Source organism: Octodon degus, unplaced genomic scaffold (assembly GCF_000260255.1).
Source record: "Octodon degus isolate 3935 unplaced genomic scaffold, OctDeg1.0 scaffold00194, whole genome shotgun sequence".
NCBI classification, from domain to species: Eukaryota; Metazoa; Chordata; class Mammalia; order Rodentia; family Octodontidae; genus Octodon; species Octodon degus.
This window is the reverse complement of record NW_004524770.1, coordinates 1,967,632-1,986,205: the sequence shown is the minus strand read 5'-3', so window position 1 is coordinate 1,986,205 and position 18,574 is coordinate 1,967,632. Positions and strand designations below refer to the sequence as shown.

General features: G+C 55.6%; 1 protein-coding gene across 4 annotated transcripts in view; it reads left to right on the top strand.

The window, feature by feature from the left end:
- Nucleotides 1–17,517, top strand: part of Ss18l1 (SS18L1, nBAF chromatin remodeling complex subunit) — a 29,007-nt gene extending 11,490 nt beyond the window's left edge. For 3 of the 4 annotated variants that reach the window (XM_023704330.1, XM_004644174.2, XM_023704329.1), the window contains 9 exons: nucleotides 29–113; nucleotides 1,345–1,489; nucleotides 2,128–2,325; nucleotides 3,428–3,592; nucleotides 3,968–4,069; nucleotides 5,374–5,466; nucleotides 11,191–11,310; nucleotides 13,758–13,885; nucleotides 16,027–17,517. In XM_023704330.1, the coding sequence (XP_023560098.1) occupies nucleotides 29–113; nucleotides 1,345–1,489; nucleotides 2,128–2,325; nucleotides 3,428–3,592; nucleotides 3,968–4,069; nucleotides 5,374–5,466; nucleotides 11,191–11,310; nucleotides 13,758–13,885; nucleotides 16,027–16,053 (1,063 nt within the window). In that variant the 3' untranslated portion in view covers nucleotides 16,054–17,517. The remainder of the gene's footprint in view (nucleotides 1–28; nucleotides 114–1,344; nucleotides 1,490–2,127; nucleotides 2,326–3,427; nucleotides 3,593–3,967; nucleotides 4,070–5,373; nucleotides 5,467–11,190; nucleotides 11,311–13,757; nucleotides 13,886–16,026) is intronic. The other variant, XR_002818746.1, reaches the window with a different exon arrangement.
- Nucleotides 17,518–18,574: the final 1,057 nt, after the last annotated feature.

The following is an 18,574-nucleotide window of genomic DNA, read 5'->3' as shown; positions in this document are numbered from 1 at the left end:
CCCTGCCTCACAGACATGCTCCTCACAGGTACCAGCAGATCCTGCACCGGAATCTGGTCTACCTGGCCACCATAGCAGACTCCAACCAGAACATGCAGTCCCTGCTCCCCGCCGTGAGTACCGCCAGCTGGGGAGCCAGGCTCCCCCCTTACCAGCAAGGGTCAGCCTGCCACAGAGCAGGTTCCAAGCGGGTCCCCCTCAAATAGGAAAGTGACTTGCAGGAAGCAGGTCCTCTGAACCTCCCCAGGGGTATGGGGACAGTAACAGGATCCTTCCTGGGATGCAGGGTGAGGGGCAGTGTCCGAGGTCGTTGGGTTTGACTGGCGCTGGAAGCTGTTTAGCAGGCTGAGGTGAGCCCACTAGGAGTGACAGCAGGTGTCTGGACAGACACAGAGGAGAGGGGACTGTTGCTCGCCGTGTGTCCTCTGCTTTTTTCTTGTGGTCCTGGGGTCATCCTAGTGCAGGCACACTGGGAGTCCTGCGCAGTGGGAGCGGCTGTAGCCCGGGCCCTTGCACTGCTGTGATGAAAGGCAGATCTGAAAGGGGCGCTCCAGCGCAGAAGCCTCCAGCGCAGGTGGCAGTATAAATGTTTCATTTCCTGTTTGATTTTTAAAAGTGCATTTTCTTCACATTAAATTTTAACTGTGAAGCAAGATCCTGTGGTTGCAGCCTCGGCCTCCCTGTGCTGAGGAGAGCACAGGCCAGCTGGACCAGGAAGGTGTGAGGACACTGCCACCAGGTGGCTCCCCTTCCAGTGCCCTGAGTTCCTCTAGAAATGCTGGCACTTATGAACACGGAGCGTGAAGCCAGCACTACCTGGCTTCTCAGATCTAATCCTTGCAGAGACCAGCAGATCCTGCGAGACACTTCCTGTATATGGCTGTGGGAGAAAACCCCCAGTGCAAACCTTTGGAGCCATGTAGATGGGGAGTGGAAAGCAAGGGGCTGGGCTCACCTGCACTTTCTTCTTCCCTGCTGTCCTGGGCTCAGAGGCGGGGTTGGAGGCAGATTGTGAGGGGAGGGGAGTAGACATGGGGGCACAGGAAGCAGCATGAACCAGCGGGGCAAAGGCACGAGACCCAGAGAGGATGTGGGTGCCAAGGTACGGCCAGCTGGATCCAAGGGGGATGGGGCGGCCGCAGGGTGGGTGGGCATGGGAAGGCGCTCCCTTCGTCCCAGGAAGGACCCAACTTGTAGCGCCTGAACACGTGTGGGTAAGTGTAGCTCTCACCTGTCTGTTCTGGGTGCTTGCGTCTCCATCTGTTCCGAAATGTTGGAGTGTGACCGCAGCTGGCGGTTCTCCGTGAGCTAACTGTCCTCCCCTGCCCTTCCTGTTGTCCGCAGCCACCAACCCAGAACATGAACCTGGGCCCCGGAGGGCTGAGTCAGGGTGGCTCCAGCCAAGGCCTGCATCCCCAGGGCAGCCTCAGCGACGCCATCAGCACTGGCCTCCCCCCAGCCTCGCTCATGCAAGGCCAGCTTGGCAACGGTGAGTCTGCAGCCCTAAAGAAGCTGGGAGAGGGCTCTGTGACCAAGTCACCAGGCAACTGCAGGTGATGAGCATCCACGGCCAGGCACCTCTTGCCCCCAGGGCTGCGCGCAGTGCGGGGTGGGGAGCTAAAGGCCAGTGAAGCGCAGCCTGCTGTGTTCAGACACTGGCAGGCAGGGCCACTTCCCACATAACCCTTGTGAATCTCTAATAAGAATCGTTCTGTCTTTGGTTGGTAAGTCCCCGTCCTCACGGAGGGCCTCAGCTAAATGCTTAGCCTGTTACTAGTACTAGTACTGTTATCATTATTGCTACTAATTTGAGACAGGGTCTCACCAAGTCACTAAGTTGCCCAGGCTGGGTCCCACTGCGGCCTCTGCGTGGCCTCCGAGAGTGCTGGGATCACAGATGCGTGCAGCACACCTAGCAGATTGGAAACCGCTGAGAGTGGTTTACCACGGGCGTGTGGTTCAGCTGCCATGTCATTAGTGTGTCCACTTACCTTTTCATTCCCCATCTCATCATTTACTTCATGCACAGTGTGCTGATCTCCAGATGACTAAAGGAGACCAGGGCGCCTTCACCCCCGAGGGCGAGCCCTGGCCTCCAGCCCCTCATGGCCCTCCCCACCCCCACAGGTCCAAACCATGTGTCCATGCAGCAGACAGCACAAAGCACGCTTCCTACGACCTCCATGAGCATGTCTGGCAGCGGCCACGGTACTGCCCCTGGCTACAGCCACTCGGGACCTGCCTCGCAGAGCGTCCCCATGCAGGGTCAAGGTGCCATTGGCAGCTACGTGTCTCGGACCAACATCAACATGCAGTCCAACCCAGGTACTGACTCGGCCTCTATGTAGCCCAGGGAGCATCAGGCTGTAAGGAGGTCCCCAAGGGGCTTCCCTCTTAGAGCACTGGAGTAGGAGACATGGCACAGCGTGGTGGCTTCTCCTGAGGCACGGAGGTGCTGTCTCTGGGCTGTTTAGATCTTTAAGGACAGGGTGGCCTGGCCCCAGTCTGAGGGACAGCACTGGTTCATGCATGGGGCAGAGTCATTCCTGGCATGAGATCACCTGGCAGAGCCACAGAAGTAGGATGAAGATCAGTCAACCGCAGGCCCTTGGGTGGGCCTGTCCACAGGGGCCACTGGCCACAGCCTGGAGATGGTGGCACGTGGTAGGTCTCAACTGGATGTTCCCCAAGTAATGAATCCATCAGATTTTAGAGGTTTTTTGGGTTTTTTTTTGTTTTTTGTTTTGTTTTTTTTTTTTGTGGAACCGGGGATTGAACTCAAGCCCTTGTGCTTTGTGCTTGCCAGGGAAGCACATATTCCACTGAGCCATCTCCCCGGCCCCTTAGAGGGTTATTTATTCAAAAGGATGTGAAGTGTCTCCATAATATTTTTCACAATAATTATATGCTAAAACTTTATTTTGGAAGTATTAGTTAGCTCCAATAAAAAATATTATTAAACCTGATTTCACCAGGGTTTTTTGTTTGTTTGGGTTTTTTCACATTTTCAGTATGGATACCAGAAACTCTATGTGCCTTCTGTCCTTTTGCTGTTGAGTAGTGCTGCTCTGGGTGTCTGAGCAGATGACATGGGTAGGCAGGGTGACTCCCCCAGGCCCAGCACTAGAGACAGAAGAACAGGACTGAGTGCCTGTGGGCCCAGGTTGGTGGGAGCTGTGTGGCTGCAGGCCATGCCCCCGAGGCTCTCTCTGGTGCTGTCCCCACATTGGTGTGTGTCAAGTGGGTACAGCCTGTGTCGGTGGAAGTGTGTGTGGAGCCGGGCTGGTGTTCTCACGGGGAACTTGGGAGCATGGTAAAGGATCAGCCTCAGCAGGGAGTCGGTTTGCAGCAGGAGAAGAGATGAGAGAGTGCTCAGGCTGGCCCTGCCCAGCCTCGGGACTCTTGAGGCCTCTGTCCTGTCTCCTAGTTTCCATGATGCACCAGCAGGCGGCTACGTCCCACTACAACTCAGCACAGGGCGGAAGCCAGCACTACCAGGGTCAGTCATCCATCGCCATGATGGGCCAGGGTGGCCAGGGGAGCAGCATGATGGGGCAGCGGCCCATGGCGCCCTACCGGCCACCCCAGCAAGGTGAGGCCTGCATCCGTGCGCCTGCACAGTGATCCGCCTCAGGGCCGTTGCGCATGGACTTCTCCACGTTGAATTGGAGGGTTGTGGGGTCCCCACCTTCCTGTGAACCAGGGTGCTGGAGGCATCTGCGGGTCTCACTGTGAGAGTCCCCGATGGGCACATGAGGAGCGTCTGGTGTCCGGGGCGGGGGGTTGGGGCCATAGTAGGTCTTCCTGGTGCCAAGTGCAGTGTTTCAGGCTGGGCATTGGGAAAGAGGACGCCTGGTTTCTCCGTGGCCGAGTGGATGCTCTCGGGAGGGAAGCCTCCTGGCAGGCCCTGCCGCTGAGCTGAGATGGCCTGGCCGCCTGCGCCTCCTGAGCGTCCTGTCCCCCTCAGGCTCTTCCCAGCAGTACCTGGGCCAGGAGGAGTACTACAGCGAGCAGTACAGCCACAGCCAGGGCGCCTCGGAGCCCATGAGCCAGCAGTACTACCCGGACGGTGAGGACGCCGTGCTGGCGCGCATGAGCCACTCGGCTTGGTGTTCCTTAGGCGTTCGGGCTGTAGCCCCTGATGTTCCTCCCTCAAGCACCCTGAGTCCCCTGTGCTCGTGCACGCTGGGGCTGGCATAGGAGTGGGCTCTGCACAGGGCTTCGGCGTGCTGCGCTCCTCTCCTCGGGGCTCCTCTCTTTCCTGAGAGGCTGGCAGGCCGGGCCAGCCCTGTAGTAGATAGAGGTAAACCTTTCAGCAAGGTGGGCGCAGACTCACAGAAGAGTGCGCAAGAAAGCAGTAGATGCTGCCTGGCCCCGTGGGTCTGCAGCCCTCGCTGTCACTTCTGCAGATTGCTTTCCTTTGTCACTGCTTGTGCATCTTTAGTTGTCCAGGGATTTGTGGAAGCAGGATTTAAAATGGTCTTGAAGGGGCTGGTGAGATGTCTCAGTGGTCTAAAGCACCTACTTAGAACAAGTTTAGCTAAAGCAGAGGGACCGCGGTTCAATCCCCCAGCACCACATGCCAGCCACCCCCCCCCCGTGGGCTGAGCTGGCCACACACACACACACACACACACACACACACACAAATAAATAAATAAAATTTAAAAAAAATAAAATAAAATAAATAAAATGGTCTTGAAGACTGGGCAAGTTCAGGAGACAAGATGAGGCTCCCAACCTGGGCAAAGTAGTACTCCCGAAGGAGAAGGGTCCAAGTTCAAGTCCCACTTGTGCAACTTAGCAAGGCCCTGTCTCAGAACAAGAAATTTAAAAGGGCTGGGATGAAGCTCACTGTGGAAGATTTGGGTCTAATCTCCAGTACAAAAATAAATAATAAAGACGGGGCTCCTGGAGGACACAAGACATTGGCGTTGGTAAGTGTGAATTAGGGGTGCACAGTGGGGCTGCGAGGTAGGCAGATGGCAGAGGCTGGCTGTAGGGCAAGCACGTGTGTCCTGGGGTGTGAGGGCGCCACACAGCAGGAGCCCATGGTGGTCGGCACTTCCTGCCTGGAAACTCCCAGAAGAAGCCAGGCAGGGACACGAAGGAGCAGCTGGTGCTGTCACGAAGCAGGCTGTGAATAGACTTGGTCCTCTCCATGAGCTGTAACTTTGCCTCACATAATTCGGGGACAGGAAGTGACATCTGCATGTGAAAGTGAAGACTGCTTGGAGAGGTTGGGGCATAGTGGCTGGGGGACGGCTCTGCTGCTGTCCTTGCCTGACCTCCCCGCCTGGCCCTGGCTCTGCTGGCTCCACCCAGAGAGGGCAGTGAGAGGCCCGCCAACCTTGGGTCACCTGTTTCTTGCAGGCCACGGTGATTACGCCTACCAGCAGTCATCCTACACGGAGCAGAGCTACGACCGCTCGTTTGAGGAGTCCACACAGCACTACTATGAGGGGGGTAAGGAGCACGGGGGCTACGCACTGCTCCCACGCGCAGCGGCCCACACGCAGTGGTCTAAGGACTCAGTTTTTTCTTTTTTTTTTTTTTAAATGTATTTAGTACAAGGTCTCACTACACAGCTTGGACGCGTAGTGAGTCTCCTGTTTTCAGCTTCCAAAGTGCTGGGATTACTGGCAGGCACCACGACAACCAGCACAACCAGCGTGCTCCCTGGGGGCGGGGCCAGCACTCGGGCCCAAACCCAGCCCTGTGCTCTGCCTAAACAGGCACTTCAGTCTGCGGAGCTGGCTGGCTGGCTCACAGTGGTTCCGACTCCGCATTCTTAGGAGCGAGCACGGCCTCCTCTAACAGATTTTACCGAAGTCGCTGATGGGCAGTAGATGCAGACATGGCAGGTGGTGCAGAGCTCAGCGGAAAAGCTGGAAATGCCAGGCTGTGTGTCAGGTCCGACTTGCCTTGTGGGTGCTGCGTGGGAGGAGCTGAGGAACAGGCCTACCATCTGCTCTGGCTGACCTGCCTGGGGCCCTCCAGACTTCGTCACTCGTGGGCACGGAGGCACCCCAGAGCCCTTCTGAGGCAAGCGGAGAGTGTTTGTGGGTGGTGTGGCTGCTCTGCAGGGGCTGGCAGTTCTTCAAGACTCACGCTGGCCTGGTGAAGTGCGTCTCTGGTGTGGAGACTGTAGCCCTGTGGGAGACCCCGTCGGGTGGGCCTGGCTCCGGGGAGCCGCTCCAAGCCCAAGCCCTGATTTGTGGTACCTGCCTGTTTCTGTGGTGCACATCAGAGACTGGGAACCTCGTGGCACACCCCGGATGTGGGTGCTGAGGGGCTGGTTCCGCAGGTGCCAGCCCCGGCAGGAGGGCGGCCCCTGGCCGTCAGCATGCCAATGACTGTGAGCGCAGCTGCCTCTGGCCAGGCCTGTCGTCGGGCAGTTGGTGGTGGGGAGATGTAAAGGCCATGGAGGGCCCGCGTGACGAGAGACGGCCAGCTGTGAGTGCGCAGTGACGGCCTGTGCGTGCGGCTCCTCTGGCGTTTCCTTATGATGATGTGCAGTTGACACGTTCCTGCTGGCTTTGTACTGCTGCGTGCGTGATTGTGCCGCCTGATGAGGCTGTCCTGCGCCCAGACGTACAGAGTGTGGTCCTGCTGCAAACGGGGCTGGAAGCCTGCACAGCAGAACTGGGTGTCCAAAGGCTGAGGGCCCTAGTACCTTCCTGTGCACCATACTCGCTCGCTTTTCAGCACTCTGCACCTTGCAGAAAGGGGAGTGCCCAGCTAAGCACTAACTCCCTGTCCCACTCCCCAGCCCCAGCACCCACCATTCTGCTCTTCTCTGGGGACACCTGTGAGTGGGACCAGTGTCCTCTTGGGACTTGGTTGTCTCACTCCACCTAAGGTCCTCGGTTTACTGTGCTGTCCCAGGTGTCAAAAATTTCTTCTTCAACACTGGCTGTGGATAGAGCACACTGCTCAGCTGCTCGTCCGTCCACAAAGCTGTGGGTTGCTTCTGTGCTTCAGCTGTCGTAGCCCAAGCTTCGCTGCTCATGGCTGTGCACATGTCTTTGTGACCTCAGATACTTGGGGTCACGGGGTCACGCGCTAAGCCTGCTCGACGATTCAGGGAGCTGCCGCACTGTGCCATGCAGCAAGTCTGATTTTGGCTGCTGACCACTGCTCTGGCCACGGCTTGGCGCACCTTGTGCTCCCACTGATATGCCCACACCCCTTGTCCTGCCCATGGGGTGCTTCACTGAGGGCCCCGCCTGTCCCAGAAGTAAGCACAGTAACCTGCCATCACTCTGGCTGAGTTAGGAACCTGTGGCTATATAAAATACGGAATTGGGAAGGAAACACCCAAGGGGTCTGGAAGTGCAGTGGCGTACAGGCACCTTGACACGCCTGTCGTCCTACGTCTGCTTGGCTTGAGATCAGGAGCTAGCTCAGGCGGTGTTTCCCTTCCTCTCGCCGCCGTGCCGCAGTGGTCTGCCCTGCTCCCCAGTCTTCCTGCTGGTTCTCACCAGAGTGGGATGCAGCTGTGATTGCCTGCAGAAGTGGGAGGACAAACCGGGCCTGCACAGCCAGCACAGCTCTGCTGCACTGAACCTTTGGCTTACTTTGGTTTTCATGACAGGAAACAGTCACCTGTGCCCGCATCGGAACACCCCCATGGCGTCTCCCTCAGGGCTCCTCTTGGCCGGAAGACCATTCGTGGAGCCGGCTCCAGTGGCAGGGCTGGCCCACTCTAAATGGCCAGCCAGCAAGCTTGTTTGGGCAATTCCATAAAGAGCTGTATCTGTGAAAGGCTTTTGCAGTTGAGCTCACAAGTCCCAGCCTGCTGGGAAGAAATAAACTACCTCAAGTATATGTGTTTATCAGAACATCACGTTGCATATCAGAAATATATACTATCATTGTCAGTTATACCCTAATAGAGCTAGGAAAAAAGTAAAAACATAAATAACAAGTGTTTTCAAAAAGAAAAACCTCCCAGGGGCTGCTTGCAAGGGCATCCGGAGCTTATTTGTACAACAGCCCAGATCCCCAGTACTGGGAATTGTTCAAACCGAGCCCAGCTCTGAACCAGGTGCCTCTTCCCTTCCTGCCCCGCAGGCGTCAGGGCCCAGCCTCTGATGAGCTGTCCTGAGCGCCCCTGTCCCAGGCCGGCCCTGCTCTGCGTGGCCTGGCATGTGCCGCTCAACATGTGCACCCCATGTTTTTGTACTTCCATTTTGAGTTACATATTCTCGCCTTCCATAATTGATGAGTCTGCTAAAAAATTTAGTAACCCTCTGACAAGTGGCAGATGGCTCGGTTTCCTTCTGGAAGTATTTTGTCTTGTCATTTGGTTAATTAGACCCCAGAACAGGAAACCCACATGTGTGTGGGACACAGGCCTGTTGCCTGGTGTGCGTCACAAGGTCTTCTGTTGAGTGAGAGGGCTGGGAGTGCCGTGTTTGTTCTGGGAGGACCAGGGGAGCCAGGCAGGAGCGTGGGCAATGTCCAGGTATGCGTGGAGCTTGTGGCAGTGCATGGGGTGGAAAAGGCAGGTCCACATCCGGGACAGTGAGCTTGTAGCCATACGGCCTAGAGCCCGGGCCCCTTGGAGGCTGAGCTGCCAAAGCCAGTGCAAACCAGCTGACGTTGCCTTCAGTGTGAAACCGGAGGAGATCGGGCTGCACACGTGCGTTCAGATGTGCCCACACATACCACGGGGAGACACCCAAGAAACCAAGCAAAATGGTGACAGCTGGGCGAGGGGAGGGCCTGGCACAGCCGCGATGGACTGGCCTCTTTGTCTGTCACAGGAGTTCATTTTTACACTCGTGAACTATGAGAATTTATTGGTCTATTCAGAAGTTAAGGTTAAGAGTATTAGATATTGGGGCTGGAGAGATGGCTCAGTGGTCTAAAGCACCTACTTGGAACAAGCTTGGCAAAAGCACAGGGACCGCGGTTCAATCCCCCAGCACCACATGCCAGCCAGCCCTGCCCCCTGGTGGGCTGAGCTGGCCGCACACTCTCTCTCTCTCTCTCTCTCTCTCTCTCTCTCTCTCTCTCTCTCTAATAAATAAAAATTAAAAAAAAATAAAATTTTTTTAAAAAAGAGTATTAGATATTAAGTCAGGTATGATGATGCATGCCCATAACCCTGGCACTGTGACAAGCTGAGGGAGAATTGTAGGTTTGTGACCAGCCTGGGCCACTTGGCAATTCAGAGAGACTGTGTCTTAAAATTGAGAGGGAGAACAGGGAAGGGCAGAGGGACAGACAGACCATACGTAGCTCAGTGCAGAGGCCCTGACTTCAGGCCTCAGTAGGACCTCACTTCACAGCTGTCCGTACCATCTATACCTCCTGGAGACCTGTGTCCCTGGGGTGCTGCCTTGGACATTGCTAAGGACTTCGCCAAAAGCAAGTGACACTTCTTAGATGGTGGATAGTGGGAAAGATTAAATTCCTCTGGGAGGAATTCACCCTCGTTACTCTGTACCTGCAGGCCGAATTTCCCCACGCTCTCCGTGGTGCTGCTGTTTTCGTGGTGCATTGCTAGGACCCGGTTTAGAACAGGGAAGTCCTTTGCCAGAGCAGCGAAGTAGGACAGCGGGCTTTTGTCCCCTGAGGCCCCCGTGCCCCTCCCCAGGGCCCGAGCAGTGAGCAGAGCCTGAAGAGTGGTACGTGTGTGCGGGAGCCGGCCCCGCCTGGGATGGGCCCGCAGATGCAGGGCCCTGCAGCAGGCGCTTGGGCAGTGGGGCGAGGCTCGAGGCCCTTGGCTGGCAGGCCGGGACACGGGCCTCGGCCCAACACTTGTCAGAGCATCAGGGTGTCTTGAACGCTGTGGGCGCTGTGGGGAGCCGTGTCCCAACCCGACGGGTGTCCTGTTGGCCGTAACCATTCACAGCCACTCCCTGCTGGTGTTGTGGTGTGTCAGGTGCCTTAGTTGCCTTTCTCATTATTGAGACAAAATAGCTGTGGCACAGAGTTAGAGGAGAAGTCTGCTCGGCTCACAGTTCAGAGGTTTCTTGTCATAGCTGGCTGGCTCCAGGGGCTCTGCAGAGGAGAAATAGCCTTCCATGGTGAGCAGAAGGCAGCGAGGCAGCAGGCCGCAAGCGACAAGCAGCCACCTCTTTCTGTCCCTTTTATCTTGTCCAGGCCACGTTGGGGAGCAATCACACCCAGGTGGGTCCGCCTTAGTCCTGGTAGCACACACTCTAGATAAGCACCCTCCGGAAGGCCCCACCTGTGACCACATGAGGCTTTGGGGGGACATCTAGACAAAGCCACAGCATTGGGCAGGGAGAAGGCAGTGGCCGAGTGACAGGATGTGAGTGTCCAGCTCTCAGGACATGAGCAGCAGAGCAGCACACTACGCACTGTAATCCCAGCTATAATCCTAGCACTCGAGACAAGAAGAAAGAGCAAAAATTTGGGGCATCTAAACTACATAATGAGAGCCTATCTTAGAAAACAGGAAAGAAGGGCCGATGAGATAGCCCAGCGGACTAAGCGCCTGCTTTGGCAAGCACAGGGACCTGGGTTCAATCCTTGGTCCTGCATGCTGCGCTGGCCCCACCCCAGGGGCACACTGAGCTGGCAGTTTGAGTCCGGGCATGGTAATGCACTCCTGTAATCCCAGTGCTGGGGAGGCAGAAAACAGGTCGATCACTAGAGTCTGAACCAGTTAGTGAGATCCTGTACCAAATACATAAATGAAAAAAGGGGTCGGGGAGATGGCTCAGTGGATTAAGCGCTTCCCTGGCAAGCACAAGGGCCTGAGTTCAATCCCTGGTTCCACAAAAAAAATAAAAATAAATGAAAAAACAAAAGTAAAGAAAATAGGAAAGAGAGACAGAGACACACTAACTCAATAAATTGACTGGCCTGAGCTCAAACTTGAGATCCTCCTGCCTCAGCCTCTGGAGCGCTGGGATTATAGGCTTGCACCATCACTCCTGGCTTCATTTGTTTGTGGGTTTCTTTTGTTGTTGTTTTTTGGGTTTTTTTTTTTGTGGAACCAGGGATTGAACACAGGCCCTTGCGCTTGCCAGGGAAGCCCTTATTCCACTGAGCCGTCTCGCCGGCCCTTCATCTGTATTTTTATAAAATTGAATTATGGAGAAGAAACCTGCTGCTGCTACTGAGGCAGCCGCTGTAGTCCTGCTTGGCTGCTTATCCACTCTCGCCGGCGGGCCGGGCCTGAGCCGCGTCTCCTCTCTCTCTCCACAGGGAACCCCCAGTACAGCCAGCAGCAGGCCGGGTACCAGCAGGGTGCGGCCCAGCAGCAGACATACCCCCAGCAGCAGTACCCGAGCCAGCAGAGCTACCCCGGACAGCAGCAAGGCTACGGTGAGAGAGAGGGCCCGCCTGCGCACTCCCAGGCGCGCAGCGTGCATCCTCCGCAGGTGGGGCTGGGAAATCCGCGTCTGGGGCAGGCTGTAGGGCAGCGTCCAGAGCGGTTGTGCACCCCCTTCCCCTGCGACAGTGTCACGCGTTCCTGGAGTACAGCTGTCACAACTAAGAAGCCACGTGGCTGCGTTGCCGAGACTGAGCTCCACGCTTCATTCGGAGCTTGCCAGTTTTCCCCTGGTGTCCTTCTCTGTCCCTGAGCCCCGTCCAGGATCCCATCTGGCTGCCTCCATGGGACTCTCTTGCCTGCGAGTGTTGCAGACCTCCTGTCTCGTGGCCTTGCTGGTGGGGTGGTTGGGTCAGGCACTGTGTACAGTGCCCTTCGGTGGGGTTTGTCTGATGTTTTTCTCCAGCCGGGACTAGGTCCCTGATGTGGCCAAAGGTGTGGGGGAGTTCCCGACCCGCCAGGTAGGTGCCATTGTCATCAGCCTGAGTCCCCATGGCCCTTGGGGTGCAGATTCCCCGTTGCCTTGTGTGCAGTCACAGATGTGCTTTTTACATGTGGGGCTGTAGTTTGTTAAGCTAACGGGCCCTAGCCTGGGCCCCTGGGAGCTCGTCTCCTCAAACCGGCTCCTGTGTCCTTCTCGTGTTTTTGGTTTTCTAGCACCTCTGTATTTTCTGTGCCACAGTGTTTTCTTGCCCCAGCCCTGAGAGAAGCTGCTGTTTTTATTGGAAGCAGCAGTCAGCCCTGGGATCAGGTGAACATAGGCGTCTTCTGCACCTGGTTTTGTGGCCCATTCACGCGAGGCCACACCCGGGCGGCTCAGCTCAGGCGCAGCGTGACAGATGCTCAGTGTCCATCAGCACCTGCCCACCCTGCGAGGATCAATGCTGACCTAGCTGCCAAGTCTGCCATGGGCACTGCCATGGGCACTGGGGTCCTGGGATAGCAGGAAGGGCAGAGGGCCAGGGCCCAGCTGCAGTGGAAACACAGCAGGACTGTGGCCCGCCAGCTTGGTCCTAGCCCCTCCTGGCCCTCCTCCTAGGACCTCAAGCTCTAGAAAGGGCCGTGGCCAGCCCTCGCCCTCAGGAGGAGGCTCTAGCAGTTCCCGTGCTCCATGTTCTGGGAGGCAGGGCCAGTGTGGGCTCTTGCACGATAGCCGCAGCAGGGCTACTTCCTCCTGCCCCCCAAGTGTCGCCCCGCCCCAGTGGGAGCTGGGTGGGGAGCGCACGGCTGGGAGGCCACCCTCAGCTGGAGATCCTGACAGTCCCAGAGGCACGCAGGTGAGTGGTACACACTGGAATCGTGGTCCTCAGAGGCCCCGGGCAGGGTAGTTGCCTTGAGTTCAAGGCCGGCCTGAACTATATGGCAAGATACGTTGTACCGAAACATCTTATTTTATTTTTATTTTTTGGCGGAACCAGGAATTGAACTCAGGCCCTTACGCATGCCAGGCAAGTGCTTATTCCATTGAGCTATCTCCCCTGCCCCTGAAACGTCTTATTTTAAAGAAAACAAAAATGCATTCATCAGCCGTGCAGTCTCGACCAGAGCTAGCCCCGTTCTTTCTGTAAACCGCAGGCCCACTGCCTCCTCTTTTGTGTCATCCTTGACTGAGGATACGAGCCTGGTCCTTGGGTCTCAGTCTTGGCAGTGTCTGAGAATCACCTGAGCAGCTTTTGAAAAATTAGGAGCTGCAGTCAGCTCCTATCAGACGGCCCCACGTGTGGGGAGGGAGAAACCACGGTTCCGGACCACCCAGCTTGGGCTGTGGAGGTAGCTCAGCAGTCTCAGCGCTTGCCATGCATGGCGCATGCCGTATCCAGTGCTGGGGAGACAGGTGGGAGGCCCGTCTACACTGTCTAGTGCAACCCTGTACTAAACACATAAAGATAAATGGAAGATTTAAAAAAAAAGACTGCTCAGCTTTACAGTGTGCCGGTAGCATTTACAATATCACTTGGGGCCGGGGGCTGGCTCAGGAGAGTAAACACCTGCCTGGCAAGCACAAGGCCTGAGTTCAATCCCCAGTTCCGCCAAAAAAAAAAAAAAATATGTGTCTATCTTACTTGGGTGTGACTTAATGACAGAGTACTTGCCTCCTGTGCACAGGGCTGTGGGTTCTAGCCCTGGTCCTGGAAAAAATAATAAGCTGACTTGGCCTTTACTGATTCTTTCTAATACCTTCAGCTTAGCTTTCGCAGAAGTTTCCCCCGTGTGCCTGGGGTATGTCAGGTGCATGTAAGGGGACCAGCAGTGACTGCGGCAGGCCGCTGCCAGCAAGCAGCAGGCCAGTTGTGTTGGGGAGAGGCTGCGGCCACCCACAGGCGAGAGCACGGTCTGGCCCTTGCAGGACTGGTACTGTGCGGCTTGCCTGCACAGCTCCCGGCCACGAGCATAGGCACGTGGTGGTGTCCTCACGGCTCTGGCCTGGCTGTTTCCACAGGGCCTGCCCAGGGAGCCCCCTCGCAGTACTCCAGCTACCAGCAAGGACAAGGCCAACAGTACGGAAGCTACAGAGCCTCGCAGACGGGACCCTCGGCCCAGCAGCAGCGCCCATACGGCTATGAGCAGGCAAGCTTTCTGGGTGTTCCCAGACGTGCCCATCTGCTGTGTGTGTCAAGACGAAGTGAAGATCCCTCTTACAGTCATGAGGAGTAATGGAGTACAGCTAACTGGCATCAGGGCCCCTTCCAGAGTGTTAATTCTCTGAGCCTATAAGGTTTTTAAAAATTACCTCTGCATATATACTCACCTCAGTCCGGCAGATGGCTTTCTATGTCCCAGACTTACGCTAGGTTCACATGGGGGATTCTTGGCATGAGTCATTCTGCAAATATTGTCTGTGTGCCTAGCACACTGTGGGTCTCTGCTGGGCTGTGGGCTGTGGGCTGTGGTGGTGACCTGGCCCCTGAGTGGTTAGGCTAGGTGTCTCGGTGAGGAAGAAATCGCTCGCCTGATGAAGCCAGAGTCTCCTGAGGGCTGGGCATCAAGTAGGAGCTCAGACTGCCAGGCTGGGAAGCAGGACAGCAAGCGACACTCCAGGGCCAGCAGTTAGAAGAAGAAGCGACGGGGGCATGAGGATGACACAGTGGGGCCGGGGGTGGCACCTGGTCTGACCAGTAGTTCTGGGAAGCTGTGCCGTGGTGGCAGTCCAGCAGGTCCTGATGGAAACCAATGAATTGAGTTTTTGGTATACAGAAGAGTGAGGAAGCCTGTGGCCGGAGCAGGCGTGCAGCAGGAGACAGCAGGGACTGGTGAGAGGGCATGGGCCTCAGGGTCTCTCCTGGAGTTGCTCTCTGGCTCTGAGCAGGACATGGGCCCTGGGGGCAGATGTCTTCATACCAGGAGCCCTGAGGAGATGAGAGGGAGCTGTACTTAGGGAGGGATCTGCCAGGGTCCTGAGGTGGGAGCAGATTTGTCAGAAGAGCCGGAAGGAAGCCTGGGAGGGAGTGGTGTGAGCGGTGGGACCTCTTGGAGGTTGGCCAGAAGTCTCCTTCAGAGCAGTTCAGCAAGAGGTGACCACCCCAGGGTCACTGTGTGCCAGGCAGAAGATGTTAAGGGGGCTCACAGAGCTCATTGTACTGAAATGGCTGCTTGCCTCAGGTGGCCAAGCAATCAGGGTTTCTCAGCCTGCTTTTAAAGGACAAGCCAGTGCCAGTTCTGCCCTCTATCCAGGCAGGGTCACTAGAGGAGCAAGCTAAATAGGTCAGTGGTGCCCCCTTGCAAGCGTACTGGCCACAGGGCTGTGGTGCCAGTGTGTCTGGAGTTGGCCCGCTGGGTGGGCATCGGGTGTGTCACCTGCCCCAAAGCAGTGCGCAGAACCCAGGGGGCACAGTCTGCAGCTGGCCCCAAATGCAGTCCCTAGCATGATTTTAGTGAGGTAAGTCTCCTTCCAAGAGTACAGAAACAATGCATTCGGAATGTAGAAAGTGACCCGTGAAGGTTCTGGCCGAATGACAAATCGGAGGACACCAGTTTATGCTTACCTCTAAACAAGACGTGGCAACTCCAGTTATGAGTAGTCTGATGCGGTCTTGACAGGGTTCAGGTGTCGCTGTGTGCCCTGGGTCTCTGCTCAACGTCCGTGGGGCTGGTCAGACCCACCCCTGCCCAGCTGGGGGAGCCACAGAAGCTCTTCTGGGGCATCTCGGCTGCCCAAACCGCAGCAGCCCCTGCGCCTGAGCAGTCCTCAGATGTGCTGACAGATCCGTGCCAGTCTGCAGGAGCATGTCGCCCCGTAGGCCGGTTGTTGAATTATTAAGGCCTGTTCAGACTTAATTCAAGGGAGACAGGGCGGTGAGCTGAGTGACCGTGACCTGGTCTCCAACAGTCCTGTGGGCAGCTCTTCTTCCTGGCTCGGGCACCCACTCCTGCAGCCATGCTGGATGCTGCCTCGGCTCTCTGCTTCCGGCTCTCAATTGACAAATCCTGTTACCCTGGTCACCCCAGTCCCATCTCCTACTGGAGCGTGGGAGGAATGCGGGGAGGAGCCTGTATGGCCCTGCTGCCCCCCAGTCAGCAGCCCTTGCTGCCTGGGGGACGGAGCCCTCCGACTCCTTAGCGATATTGGCCGGAGGCGTGGGAGTGTGGTGCGCCGCCTCACGCTCGCCAGCCCGCCTGCGCAGCCCCTCCTCCCACTGCCTTCGCTGCCTGTCGGCTAGGAGCGGCCGCTCAGGACTGGAGAGGGTAATCTGTGTCTTGGTCTCTTTCAGGGCCAGTATGGAAATTACCAGCAGTGAGGGGCAAGCATTCTTGTTGGAGCCCTTGTGGCAGCGAGTCCGCCTGTGGACGGATGGGCCAGTGACATTGAGCGGAATTGGCCGCGTCGGTTCTCCTTTGCCCTGTGCCACGTCTGCGTGTGAAGCGTGCTCATTTCATGCTGGGTATGACGTTGAGCGTGCGTTGCTGGCGCGAGGCAGCGCTGCGACGGTGTGACATACTTGGTGCTGTACATAGTATTATATGTCAATACAACGGAGAGGTTGTCCCTTCTTTGTCCCCTGCCCCCTTTCGATGTCCTAGCTAGCTTGGGGGTCATCTTGTTACCAGTGTTCTGTGTCCAGAAATGGGACATGTCTAAACGGCTCCATAACCCATGTGTCCACGTCAACAGACCTGGGTCTTCTCCCTCTCCTCATGCCAGGGTCACACTGGGTTGTAAATGTTTCTGTGACTGGCTGCCCACCGGATGGATGCCTGCAGCCCTGGGTGGCACCTCGGCGGTGCTGCACAGGGGCTGGGACGCGGCCTGTGTTTTGGGCCAGTTTCTGTTACGCCATAAGAAGGATGAACATGCTTCCCCCGGAGAGGCTGGAGCCACTCTCCTGAGCTTGCCCCTTGCTTGTGCTCTGGCTAACCCCGTTGATCCAAAAAGGTGTACGTGTTTGTATTGCAAAATGAAGAGGGATCAGTGAAGGTATTGCAAGTAAATAGGAGTCCGTGAGGGCAGTGCGTGACCAGCCCAGTGGTGGGGCCCTGTGACGCGCACCTCAGTGGGCCGCCTGTGTCACTGGAAGCCCTGCGAGGCTCGCCACCGGGGTCGGCCTGACCCGGGGTGTGGCGTGGCCGAAGACTTGGGCAGCTCTCCGCCAGCCGGGCTGCAGGGGCTGTGCTGTCTCTGGCCTGTGATGATCTGACATCATTTTTAGGGTTCGAATATTTAATATACCCAATCCTAAACAGAGGTGACTTAGAGTATTGATACCAAATTTTCCAAACAGTTGGCAAGTTTTTTATTTCATATTATTTCTTCTAGGACCTACTTGTTCAGATCTCCAAGCAAGTGTCCCTTTTCTTTTAGGGATGTCTGAAATCATATCCTATTTTTAAAAATTATTCCAGTAACTTTACTGTATTCATTTGAATGAAAACTAAAGGTTTTACATTGTAAAATTTGAGTGGTTTTTACACCCCTTAGACGCTCTGTGCAGCACACTTGGAAAGCAGCCGAATGAAAACCCGTGTCTCCACTGACACATAGTGTGGGCATTTGATCAGCTTTGAATAATAAAACCATATTTACTTTTGACTCCTTTAAAAAAAATAAAAAAAAAAACCCTTCAGATAAATGCTGTTGTATTTCTGAGAACTACCAGGAAAGTACAAAATACATTCAATGCTTGATACATCAGGTCTGCTGAAGATGTTTTTCTTTAATTGATAATTGCAATGTTTTAAAAATTAAAAGTGACTTTTATTCAGAATTGAGTGCTTTATATTTTGTGGGAGTTTTGTTTTGTTTGCTTGAATGCATCTGAGAGACCATGCTGGGAAATCAGGTCCCACTCTCGCTCCGAGGAAGGCCAGGCTCGGTGCAGGCAGGCCGTGCCGGCCGCCAGTCCTGTCTGAGCGAGTTCTCCCCGCTCCCGTGGGGTCGATGCCAGCGGACGAGGCAGAGCAGTTCCTGCTTTCTGTGCAGTGTCTAAAAAGCCCTCCACGCTGATACGGGCTTGAAAAATATACATGCGCATAGCTCTTACCCTAAACACAGCAGAGCTACTAGCAGTGTCATTTAGGAAGTCACCCCAGTTTTGTTCTTTTCCTGTTTTTATAGAGCTAATTTGGAAACTCAGTTGCGAACTAAAAATGCCCATTGCAAGTGTTAAATAAACATTTGACATAACTGTGAAGGTACTCTTTACTCCTTGCCAATCTGGGAATATGCCTTGTGTGTGTGTGTGTGTGTGTGTGAGAGAGAGAGAGAGTGTGTGTGTATGTGTGTTAAGTGCTGTATTAATGCTTTTTGAAAGAAAAAGGACACTTAAACTTATCACCCCAAAACTTCCATCTGGAATGTCTTACATTAAGAATTTCTTGAATGTTGTGTACATATTTTTAAAAGCACTTTGTGAAATAGTTTGTACATTTATTTCCTAATTTATACATGATTTTTGGTGTTAATATATTTAATAACAGAATGTTTATTTAATGTTTTGTCCACTTCTGTGTAATTTTGTGGAGGAAAGTGATGCCAGCGATTCTTTTCCATTGGCTGTATCATATCTTCGCTTCTGTGATACCGATGTTTGGAAGGCTTAGGCAGCGCTCAGCGCTCACGCAGCGTGGTGGTGCTTCCTTTTTAATGACTGCATGCTGAAGGCCAGAAGAGACGCAGATGCGTGGCCCGCCGCCCTCCTTCCTGCGGTCTCCTGACCCCCAGGCGGGCAGCGCTGACTGCGGGGCGCCCACGCGCGCAGGAGCGGAGTCGGCGCCCCGCGTGGCTCCAGGGCCAGAGCCTGCGCCCGGCCGGCCTGCGCGGGG